This window comes from Felis catus, chromosome F1 (assembly GCF_018350175.1).
Source record: "Felis catus isolate Fca126 chromosome F1, F.catus_Fca126_mat1.0, whole genome shotgun sequence".
In the NCBI taxonomy this organism is placed as follows: domain Eukaryota; kingdom Metazoa; phylum Chordata; class Mammalia; order Carnivora; family Felidae; genus Felis; species Felis catus.
The window spans coordinates 52,558-65,421 of record NC_058384.1 but is presented as its reverse complement, the minus strand read 5'-3'; the positions used below and the strand labels follow the sequence as shown (position 1 = coordinate 65,421).

Below are 12,864 nucleotides of genomic sequence, written 5' to 3'. Positions count from 1 at the left end.
AACAGAAGATATGGACAAAGATGAAGCAGAGAAAGGAAAGAAAGGAAATTACTAGACCACGAGGCAGGTACTAGAGACCTAAGTGATTTGGAGAGATGAAATAATAGCCACATCATAGGAGTCCCAGAAGAAGAAGAGTGAGAGAAAGGGGCAGAAGGTTTATTTGAACAACTTATAGCTGAGAGCTTCCCTCATCTGGGGAAGGAAACGGGCATCCAAGTCCTGGCGGCACAGAGAATTCCCTTCCAAATCAACAAAACCAGGTCAACACCACATGTCAAAGTGAAACCGGAAAAATACAAAGATCAAGAGAGAATTCTGAAAGCAGCTAGGGACAAACGGGGCTTAATCTGCAAGGGAAGACACATAAGGGTAGCAGGAGACCCGTCCAATGAAACTTGGCAGGGCAGAAGGGAGGGGTAGGAAACGGTCAATGTGCTGAATGGGAACATATGCAGCAAAGAATCCTTTCCCCAGCAAGGCTGTCATATGAATAGAAAGAGAGAGAAAGGCTTTCCCAGACAAACAAACCTAATGGAGTTCATGACCACTAAACCAGCCCTGCAGGAGATCCTAAGGGGCGACTCTGTGAGTGGAAAGCAGCAGAGACTACAAAGGACCAGAGGCCTCACCAAAAGCATGAAACCTTCAGATAACACATGACACTGAATCCCTATCTTTAACTAATCACTCTGAATGTCAATGGACTCAATGCCCCAGTCAAAAGACACAGGGAATCAGAATGGATAAAACACAAAACAAAACCAAAGAACAAGATCCATCTATATGCTGTCAACAAGACACTGATTTTAGACCCCAGGACACCTCCAGATTCAAAGTGAAGGTATGGGGAACCACCTATCATGCTACTAGAAGTCAAAAGAAAGCTGGAGTCGCCATACTTCCACCAGACAGACTAGATTTTAAACCAAACACTGTAGTAACAGATTCAGAAGGGCGTTTTATCACAATTAAGGGGTCTATCCATCAAGAGGAGCTAACAATTACAAATGTTTATGCCCCCAAAGTGAAACACCCACATATATGAATTGATTAATCAAAAACATGAATAAATGTATACATACAAATACCATGACTGTAGACGACTTTAAGACTCCACACATGGCAACTGGCGGATCATCAAGGCAGAAAATCAGTAAGGAAACACAGATCCAATGTGTCATTGGACCAGATGTATTCAGATATACATACATATATACTTGCCTTAATATATACATTTACATACACAGATATCAACACCAATATATTGAGATCTCTTCATCCAACAGCAGTAGAATGCACATTCTTTTTAAGTGCACATAGAACATTTTCCAATGTAGGTGACATCCTGGGTCACAAAACAGCCCTCCACAAATATAAAAGGACTGAGATCGTACCTTGCATATTTTCAGATCACAACAATGAGAACTTGCTCATTCTTTCTCTCTCTCCCTCCATTTCCAAGAGAAATACAAACATTGCAAAAACATTTAGCTCACCTCCTTCCAAGAAAGAGAAAAAAAGAATAGTAAACATTGTGGGGCAATGAGTCCTGGATGGAAACCACACACAGACAGTAGAATTCCATAACCAGTATGTTGACAATGGAGTTAACAGAAAGTGATGTACTAAAAGAACAGACACTAAAGAAATGTTTTCTGCAAGGAAATATTAGGGTAGGGGTAAATCATTAAAAAAGCATGGTAGGGGAAACACGTAGGTGGTTCAGTCAGTTCAGCGTCCACCTTCAGCTCATGAGTCATGATCTCACGGTTTGTGGGTTTGAGCCCCACATCGAGCTCTGTGTTGACAGCTCGGAGCCTGGAGCCTGCTTTGGATTCTGTGTCTCCCTCTGTCTCTGCCCCTACCCCACTTGCACTCTGTCTGTCTGTCTCTCTTTCCAAAATAAATAAACTTAAAAAAAAATACCTTAAAAAGCATGGGGGGAGAAGAAAAAAAAAGGAAAAAGAAATAAGATATGACCAATCAATCAAGCATGAGCTTAAGACAAGGAAGAAAAGGAAAAATGTGAGCAAAATAAGGTAAGTGGAAACAACATACATTTTTCAACAGGTACATTAAGTAGGACTGGGAATATACTATGAACAATAGTCTCTTTTAAACCTTTTAAACGTACATATATAATCTATACGTAAAACAGAGGTTTTGATTCACAGTATATCCCTAATAATACTGACTTTTATCACTCTAAGTTATCTGGTTATAAATACTGTAATAAAGAATTTAAGTTTTTTCACTATAAAATAAATTGTTCAATTACTGGCATCTATCGCTTCCTAAAAGCTGTAAATTATTACTAGACTAACAAAAGAACAGAAAAAGAAAGGTTCCTAACACAACAACTTTCACTATGGAGAAAGAATTGGGAATGAGTATTCTAGGAAGAAATGTGAACCTTCAAAGGATGCATATAATGGGACGCAGATGGGGTTGAAAAAACAAAGGCTGAGGAGTTTTTCTCTGCAATTCTAAGCTCACAATATACGGTAACCTTCTTTCGTATGTAACTCCTGATTTCCTCAATATAATTCATTTGCGTTTATACGTATTAAACACTAAACGGATATAAACTGAAGCCTTACATTTTAAATTCACATATTTAATTGTGATATATCATGCATATTTCATTACTTTTCAAATTCCATTCTATGGAATTCCATTTCCCTACTCATTTATTCACATTCAACAAATATGACATTGCTTCTTCCAAGCAAGACTTTATTCTAGGAGCTCCAGGAGTCAAACAAGTATGTTTCCTAACCTCCAGTAGCTTATAATGATTTAGGGGCTTTGAAATGAATATTTAAATAAATATCAGATGTCTGAAACTTTAAATTTTAGAATCTGACACAAGGATTAGGAGGAGATATTTTTAAAAGCTAGAATATGAAAGATTTCTGAAATTAGAAATTTGACAACTTGGCTATGAAGAGCCTCTGCTCATAGGGCTACTCTTTTCAGCAAAATACGTATTCTTCAGTGAGATGCACAATTTTAACTTACTCTTCATGGAGTTATTTCAAAAATACAGAGAAACACCTTTGTAAGGTAAATGTTGAGAAATAATGTAAACATCTAAATTTCTACATTTTCTAATATTATTTTAGTCTCAATGTAGAACAAAAGATAGAGACAAAGGAAAATCCTGTATCTCACCAAAATAAAAACTGCCCGGGGCGGGGGGCAACCTACAATAGATAATTGGATCCAATAAAATTTCATTTAGTCATGAGTATTATCAGTCATGTTAGTATCACAGCAAGAATCCTTATCCTTAAGCAAATGTCATATTTCCTCCATTATGGGAAAGCTTTTCCCAATATAATTTGACGTTCATTATATATTTTCCAGCCCATTCTTTTCTCAGCCTCCACCTGTAGGGTTTACCAAAGTAAAACAAAACAACAACAACAAAAAAATTCAACGTGACCTGTATCTGTTAAATGGTTTGTTCTGGCTAACTTTCCATTACACACATAAAATGATGATACACAGGCTACTGTTAAATTTTAAGAGTAAGTAAGGGAGGGGCGCCTGGGTGGCGCAGTCGGTTAAGCGTCTGACTTCAGCCAGGTCACGATCTCGCGGTCCGTGAGTTTGAGCCCCGCGTCAGGCTCTGGGCTGTCAGCTCAGAGCCTGGAGCCTGTTTCCGATTCTGTGTCTCCCTCTCTCTCTGCCCCTCCCCCGTTCATGCTCTGTCTCTCTGTCCCAAAAATAAATAAAAACGTTGAAAAAAAAAAGAGTAAGTGAGAAAACTAAATTCAGAGCAGGAAACTGAGTTTCACAGGAGGGTACTTTACCTTGATACCGAAATCTAAGTCTTGGCTACCTGCTGTAGCCCATGAATCATCAGGACCAGGTTTGTCAGAAAGCCTTTAGAGCAAAAATATACAACAAAAACATGTTAATTTATTTAAAAACAAAATTTCAAAAATTAAGGGAAAGGTCAGCTATCTGTTTTTCAATGAAGTTTCTTGGTATAATTAAAAGTTGGCCTCTGGTTTTTTCATTTTTTATTTTAATTCCAGTAATAGTAACATCCAGTGTCTTAGTTTAAGTTGTACAATATAGTGATTCACCAACTCCATACTCACCCCGTGCTCATCATGACAAGGGCACTCCTTCATCCCTATCACCTCTTTCACCCCTCCCACCATTCACCTCCTCTCTGGGAACCATCTGTTCTCTGCAGTTAAGAGCCTATTCCTTGGTTTGTCTCTCCTTTTTTCTCCCTTTACTCATTCGTTGTTTCTTATATGTGCTGCCGAAGCGAGCACATCATTCGTTGTTTCTTAAGTGCTACAGGAATAAAATCATATGGTATTTGTCTTTCCCTGACTTTTCTTAACCTACTACTCTCAGGCTCCATCCAGGTCATTGCAAATGGCAAGGTTTCAAATTTTTTATGGTTTAGTAATATTCCAGGGTGTGTGTGTGTGTGTGTGTGTGTGTGTGTGTGTGTGTGTGTGTGTGGATATACATATACACACACGTACATACATATAGGACTTCTTCCTCGTTCACTCATTTGTCAAAGGACGTTTGAGATGGCTATTGGAAATAATGCTGCAATAAACACAGGGGTGCGTGTGTCCCATGGAATTCGTGTCTTTGTATTCTCTTGGGTAGTATCCAGTAGTGCAATTACTGGATCATAGGAGAGTTCTGGTTTTAATTTTTTGAGGAACCTCCATACTGTTTTCCACAGGGGCTGCACCCATTTGCATTTCCACCAACAGTGCAAGAGGGTTCCTTTGTCTCCACATCCTCACAAACACTTGCTTCTTGTGTCCTGGAGTTTAGCCATTCTGACAGGTGTGATGTGGTATCTCGTTGTAGTTTTGGGGAGCATCTTTACATGTGTCTGTTGACCATCTGTATGTTGTCTTTGGAAAAATGTCTGGTCATGTCTTCTGCTCATTTTGAAACTGGGGTTTTTTGGAGGGGGGGATATTTACTTGTATCAATTTTTTATACATTGTGGATACTAACCCTTTACTGGATTTGCAAAACATTTGCAAATATGTTCTCCCATCCCAGAAGTTGCCTTTTAGTTTTACGGTTTCCTTCACTATGCAAAATCTTTGTAGTTTGATGTAGTCACCATATTTTATTCTTGCTTTATTTCCCTTGGCTCAGGAGACATAACGAGTAAAATGTTGCTATAGCCAAATTGAGAGAAATGATGGCCTGTGGTCTCTTAAAGGATATTTTATGGTTTCAGGTCTCACACTTAGGTCTTTAATTCATTTTGAGTTTATTTGTGTGTATGGTAAAGAAATTGGTCCAGGTTCATTCTTTGGCATGTGGCTTGTCCAGTCTTCCCAACACCATTTGGTGAGGAGACTGCCTTTTCCCCACTGCATAGTCTTTCCTGTTTGTGGAAGATGAACGACCATACAGTTATGGATTTATTTCTGGGTTTTCGGTTCTATTCCAAGAGCTACGTGACAATTTTTTATGCCAGTACCCACCATACTGTTTGGATTACTACATCTTTGGAATAAAACTTGAAAGCTCAGATTGCGATACCTCCAGTTTTCCTCTTTCGTAATATTGCTTTGGCCATTCAAGGTCTTTGTGGTTCTATACAATGTTTAGGATTGATTGTCTAGCTCTGTGACAAATGCTGTTGGTACGTTGACAGGGATTGCATTACATCTGTAGATTGCTTTGGGTAGTGTAGACACTTTCAAAATATGTATTCTTCCCATCTATGAGCATCGGATGTCTTTCTCTTTCCGTCCCCTTCAATTTCTTTCATCAGTGTTTTACGGTTTCAAGAGTACAGGTCTTACAAAATTTGGACCCTGTTTTAAAAAAGCTTTCAGTTCTCTATTTTGCCTCCACCTCTCCTAACCTGTGAAATCTCCAGGAAAGACCCAGTCTGAGTTTCCATAACCAAGGGTGACAGGCAGGGAATTCTCTGAAATGGTTGAAAATTAAATCTATAAACATTACCACAATGACTTTTCACCTCACATCTGTCAGAATGGCTCAGCTTCAACACACAGGAAACAACAAGGGTTGCTCAGGGTGTGGAGAAAAAACAACCCTTGCGCACTGGTTGGGATGTAAATTGGTATCGCCACAGTGAAAGCCAGTATGGAGGGGCCTCAACAAATTAAAAATACAAATACCATGGGATCCAGGAATTCCACTAGTGGGTATTTATTTACCCAAGGGAAATGGAAATACTAATTTGAAAAGGTATATGCACCCCTATCTTTATTACAGCATTATTTACAATTGACAAGATATGGAAGCAACCCAAGTGTCTACCAATACATGAACAGACCACACACACACAAACGCATACACACACACACACACACACACACACACACACACACACACAATGGAATTTACACAGCTATAAAACAGAATGATCTTACCATCTGCAACATCATGTATATACCTAGATGGTTGAGGCTAAGTGAAATAAGTCAGACAGAGAAAGACAAATCCTACATGATTTCACTTCTATGTAGAATCTAAAAAGGGGAACAAATGAACAAACAGAGAAAAAGCAGAAACAGGCCCATAAATGCAGAGAATTGACTGTTGGCAGAAGGGAGGTCCGGTGGGGGGATGGACAAAATGGGTGACGGGGAGAGGGAAGTTCAGGGTTCCAGTTATAGGATGAATAAATCACAAGGCTCAAAGGTACAGCACAGGGAATCTAGTCAGTGGTATCGTAATAGCATCATACATTAACAGATGGGAGCTACGCTTATGGCGAGCATCGTGGAACATCCAGAGTTGTTGCATCACATATTACATTGTGTGTCAGGTAGACCTCCGTTTAAGTAAATATACCAAAGTTAAGGTTTCTATGTTATGAGTGGAAGTACTAACTAGAGATTGAAAGATTCAAAATTCCCAAGGCCAACTTTGTTCCTCCACTGCTCTTGCCTTATTTAGGTCCATAATAACTAGCAAGACCTTCCAAGCCTTCAGGGGCATTCAGCTACCCAAGGAGAGAGACTGCGAACAAAATGGTCCTGGTAGTTGTGCCTCTGTTTCTCTATACGCTGCCTGACTATTTTCTTCCCTATGAGCTCCCACTCCTACATCACTCTTTGGCACGGTTCTGTGGCATCCCCCAACCTTTCAATCTTTAGCCTATGAAGCCATACACTCCTACAACAAGGATGGGCTCAAATGACCGAGGGTAGGAGCCATGTCCTGCTCCTGGAGAACAAGCGAACTGGGAGTCTCAGTCATCCACACAGTCACCTCAACACAGGCATGTTATCACCTATCCAGATGAAGCTCCCTAACTGATTTGACAAGTCAGTCCTACCCCTGCCCAGCCCTACAGGTACATGGCAAGGGCATCACAGATTTAGGAAAAGAGGTGGAGTGAGGAGACAGCTTGCCTTGGGCCATACATCTCTGATGTTCGGAATCTCCACCCCCCACCCCCAATTCCTTCAGAGGATCTAAGCCATCCTCCCTCAGTTGGGGTGGAAGTAGGGGATATCATATTTCTATTTGCTGTTAAACAGACTCTTCCCAGCAGCTCAAATGATTTTTAATCTCTCTCATCAGAAAATCTGAGGTATGCTCGCACCTTCAATGAACCCAACACACACAAAACCAGAAACCTGGTCAGGACCCTCTTGAACACTCTAGTTGAATATGCCTTTCTAAACAACTCCCCTAATCCTGGGTCCTTCATTCCTGTCATTCACCTTTATCTCACTTGGCATAAACCCCCACATTCTGACATCTTTTCTAAAACTCTTATTCCTATCCAACTCAGTGTTGTTCTTCTTGAAACCTGCTCTCCTCTGCCAATTCGATTCTTTTTTTTTTTTAATTTTTTTTTTCAACGTTTATTTATTTTGGGGACAGAGAGAGACAGAGCATGAATGGGGGAGGGGCAGAGAGAGAGAGAGACACAGAATTGGAAACAGGCTCCAGGCTCCGAGCCATCAGCCCAGAGCCCGACGCGGGGCTCAAACTCACGGACCGCGAGATCGTGACCTGGCTGAAGTCGGACTCTTAACCGATTGCGCCACCCAGGCGCCCCTGCCAATTTGATTCTTACTCTCCTTCATTGTATTTATTAGACCCACTCCCCAGCTTTCTATTATTAAAATATTTGCCTGCAAGATGAAGACAAAAAAAAAAAACAAAGAAAGAAAGTAAAGAAAGAAAGAAAACCCGAACTGAAATCTCATTTCTGTCACTTATCCTATCCAATTAGGTCACTTCAATCTCTTTTGAGTTTCAAGTTCTCCATGGAAACAACCATTGGGCAAGGAGGTTAAACAGAGGTTGAAGTACCAGAGGGTATTCTGATGAATTAATGTCTGAGGTTCCCTAAATCATAAGATTCTAAGTGCTTTTGATTTGGCCTCTGGAAAAATGGAGAGTCCTTCGCTGGCAGAAGTGGAAAAATTAATGGAAAAAAAATACCAAGAAAACCAGAGAAGAAAGTAAAAAGGCAAAACCACAGTACAGAAAAGTCATGGGGAAACACATCTCCAAACAAAGAAAAACTTCCTAGAACTAGTCAAGGTACTAGCCCAAAGGGAAACCAGACTGGGAACTTAGGCAACAGAGAATCATATAGCAAAATCCTCGAAAGAGAGGCTGAATTTAATTAACGTAACATGGTCTACAACTAGATATCCTTCTCTTACAGAAGAATCATTTGGCTCAAAAGAGGAGATATCACCACATCTAAGGTGCTGCCTGACAAGATCTTGCTTATTATGTAAAAGCCATGACACCATGGCCATAGCTGACATCCACCCTAAAATCTCTGATGGCAAAAACAAGGGACTAGTTACCACTGCACTAATGACTTTTGTTAGCACTAGTGGTCACATATATAAGGGCAAATGCTTAGACTAACCTGTGTTCTTAAGAAAACCCTAAATTAGAGTTCCGACATCCTTACCTTTGACATTCTGAGTTGATCTGCACTAGGATCCAGATCTTCATCTCAGAGCTGCTGAGGAACCAGAGAATGGATGTGGAAGCTACACTAGCTGACGGGCAAACCCCTCAGCTACCCATTAACTATGGAATCATGGGGCGAGTAATCCACCTCCCTGAACCACATTTGCCAAAGAAATAAAAAGTAGGCTACAATAACACAGCTACTTTGCAAAGCTATGCAATGACTATATAACTGAACAGATGTTACCCATAGGATATAGTGTCTAGTCCAGGGTAGAACACTCAACAACTGCTTTTGTTCTCTGCGTTCCCTTAGGAAACACATAATTTTCAGTTCATTCATTTCATTTCCTTTCCTTTCAATTTCCGTTTCATTTCATTTCATTCCTTTATACTTTGAGAGTGAGTGCACACAGAAAGAGGGGAAGATATCCCATGGAGCCTGTCAGCGCAAAACCCGACATGGGGCTTGAACTCACAAACCTGAGTGGAAATCAAGAGTCACACCCTTAACCGACTGAGCCCCCCAGGTGCCCCAACAAATGTCATTTTTACAAATCCTACCTGGTTATAGAGTCTTCCTCAGCATTCTTATCTCCTCCTAGAGAAGAAAGCAAAATACATGTTAAATCAACAATAGAAAAATAGAGGAAATTACAAGTGTACGGCTTATGATTTGTTCAAAAGTATTGCTTTGGGACCACACCTGGAAACCACACTACACTGAATGGTAACTGCACCATTGGTAGGCTTAAAGCACTAAGAAATCTTACTTTCTCCTCTTTATTGACCAAAAGCAAGAATGGGTTTTATCAGAATTTGACACATACAGGTGAACTGATGTTTCCAATGACCATCACTGACCGACTCTATGACACTGGAGGAAAATGGTATCGTTAGGAGAATGATTATCATGAGCTGACATTGTCAAACTGAAACTAGAATAATTCTTCTGGACTTCCACTACTAGAGGAGTTGAAAGACAGTACCTTTAGTTTGCTGTAACAAGGCAGAACTTCCCCAGCTCTTCAGCAGACACTGTTCACTTTTAGGATGAAACACCCCCTCACAAAGTGGCCTCTATAGCTATTGTTCTTTGCAGCATGGCCAAACCATAGCAACCACACTCTCCTTACCTTATTTCCAATGGCAAGGTAAGTAAGCAGGATTTGGCCTTCCATTTTGATAAAGTTCTAACGTCTGACTGTCTTCTTCCATTGCTAGAGAGTCTATCTACACCCACCGTACATCACAGAGGAGGATGCTCCCAATGTGAGTGCTATGTAGTGGTTCATGATGTCATTTTTCTCAACCCTCCCCATTAGGTGGCACACATCTAGAGAAATCATGCTTTTTTTCATGGAAGGCATAGGTCATCAGATCCTCTACTGAAGAGCAACAAAACAAAACAAAGGGCAAAGAATGTCTTGAATGCCGACCTTCAATTACCAGGGCATTTTAACTTTCTAAACATTCAAAGATATCCACTGTATGATTCTAACTATATGACACTCTGGAAAGAGCAAGGCTATGGAGGTAAGGGTTGGGGTGAGTGTAGGGATAAAGGGGCACAGCACAGAGGACTTTTAAGGCAGTGAAACTCTTTCACACGATACCACAAAGGTGGATTCACATCATTACACATTTGTGAAAACTCCTAGAATGTAGAACACCAAGGATGAACACTAATGCAAATTAGAGACTGGGCCTCAAAATGAAGAGTTAGTGTCCATATAAAACGCACCACTGTTGTCAGGGTGCCTGGGTGGCTCAGTTGGTTCAGCGTCCAAGTCTGGATCTGAGCTCAGGTCATGATCTCACAGTTCATGGGATCAAGTCCTACATCAGGCTCTGTCCTGACAGCACAGGATTCATTCCCCCCTCTCCCCTGCCCCTTTGCTGCTCACACACATGCATGCTCTCTCGATCAAAACTAAACCAAGGAACTGAAACAAATATACTACTAAAAAGGGACCACTGTCGTGCAAGATGTTGACAACAGGGGACGCTAGGCGTGTACGGGGGTATGGTATATGGAGACTCTGTACTTTCGATTATATTTTGCTGTGAACTTAAAACTTCTGTAAAAATAAGGCTTATTAAATGTATAAAACAACACCAACAACAAAATATGGTATCCACTGAAGCTACTCTTAGCATATATTAACGCATGATACAGTCACCTTGAAAATTAAGACAGAGATCAAAGTAACACAATAGGGGGACTGTCTCCTATATGGAAGTATATGAAAATACATACAGCAAAATACAAAAATACAACAGTTATTTGTATACTTAGGCAAGAAAACAATTGGTGAATATGATCAAATATCTTGTAACTATAAACAGGGATTCAGGGGCGCCTGGGTGGCGCAGTCGGTTAAGCGTCCGACTTCAGCCAGGTCATGATCTCGCGGTCCATGAGTTCGAGCCCCGCGTCAGGCTCCGGGCTGATGGCTCGGAGCCTGGAGCCTGTTTCCGATTCTGTGTCTCCCTCTCTCTCTCTGCCCCTCCCCCGTTCATGCTCTGTCTCTCTCTGTCCCAAAAATAAATAAAAAAAACGTTGAAAAAAAAATTTAAACAGGGATTCAGCACTATATGAATCAAACCTGGGTTTTCCATATAATTAAGAGATTTTATTCTAATTTTAAGTCGAAAATCATTATATTTACCATACGTAAGAATCATAATGAAAGGTTAGCCACATAAAAAAAGATTATAATGACCTAATATTGCCCTAGTAATTTTTGTGCAAATACCTACTTCATATGGATGATGAAACTGAAACCAGTACCGTGGTAACCATCATATTACTCGCTAGTAAAATAAAATCTTAAGACAGCACCAAAAATTAAGTCAGGGCTATAATTCCTATGCAGAACAGGTTTCATCCAGCGGGCCAAAGAGGGCTACCTTCAGAACATCCTACTTGAATGACTGGCCCTTGGTGGTTCCCTTGGATCTTGGATTTCAGGAGGGTTCCCACCATTCCCTAGCTGGTTGAGAGTCGCTCACTCTGCCTAAGTGCTGGTACAATCAATGTGCTTCAGGCCGCACACTTGATTTCCTTCTGGAAACCTGGAATTTGGGGACATGCTAAGGAGAAGATGGCTATGTGGTTAGCATTTGATGAAACCTCGGGCACTGAGTATCCATAAGCCTCGTACTGGCCGACAACATTTCACTTGTGCTGTCCTAATTTCATGCTGGAGGAATTTAGCACATCCTGCTAACTCCACAGAGAAAGGATTCCTGGAAGCCTGCGCTTGGTCTCCTCTGGACTTCACCCCATGCACGATATTGCTCGGTGCAGATTGGCCTTTCCAGCCTGTCCCCATACCAAACCACAGGCACGAGTACAAGTATATGCTGAGGTCTGTGAGCTCTTCTAGTCAATAATCAAACCTGGGTGTCGTTAGGGTGCCTCCAACACAACTGAGTTATACGAAATTTTTATTATTTGGGTTGATGCCTTACACGTGGTTAGAGTCAGAAGGTTATGTCACAGAATACCTTTCCTGGAAACTCTTTTTCTTGGTATTTGCCTTGAAAAGTCCTACATTCCTATATACCCATCTGAAGAAAGGTTTAAAAGGAATGGATGAAATCATGATGTCAGAAAACGTGAAACAAGCAACAATCCTATTTTACTCAGAAAAAAACAAAAAAAAGAGAATCCTGGTGGTTGCCACTATGTTCTACCACATACAAGTTCCTCTCAAATATGAAAAATCAGTTAACTTTCTCCCACACACTAGGACTTTGTTCATTTTTTCTGGCAGATAGGAATCAAGAGAAGTAACAGGGATTGTTCTAGAAAAAACAGAACTATCAGACCCAGTATGAAAACATACTACTGATTATAGTTTTTTGTTTGTTTCCTTTCCTTCATTTCTTAGAAAATTAAAAAATAGTTCACCTATTAAA

At 40.5% G+C, this 12,864-nt stretch overlaps 1 protein-coding gene across 1 annotated transcript in view; it reads right to left on the bottom strand.

Moving 5' to 3' along the window:
- LOC105259913 (serine/arginine repetitive matrix protein 2-like) overlaps positions 1-12,864 on the bottom strand; it is a 37,312-nt gene that overhangs the window by 16,131 nt on the left and 8,317 nt on the right. The window contains exons 6-7 of the mRNA XM_045049253.1: positions 9,502-9,538; positions 8,936-8,989 (exon numbers count right to left, since the gene is read on the bottom strand). Coding sequence (XP_044905188.1) covers positions 8,936-8,989; positions 9,502-9,538 — 91 coding nt within the window. The remainder of the gene's footprint in view (positions 1-8,935; positions 8,990-9,501; positions 9,539-12,864) is intronic.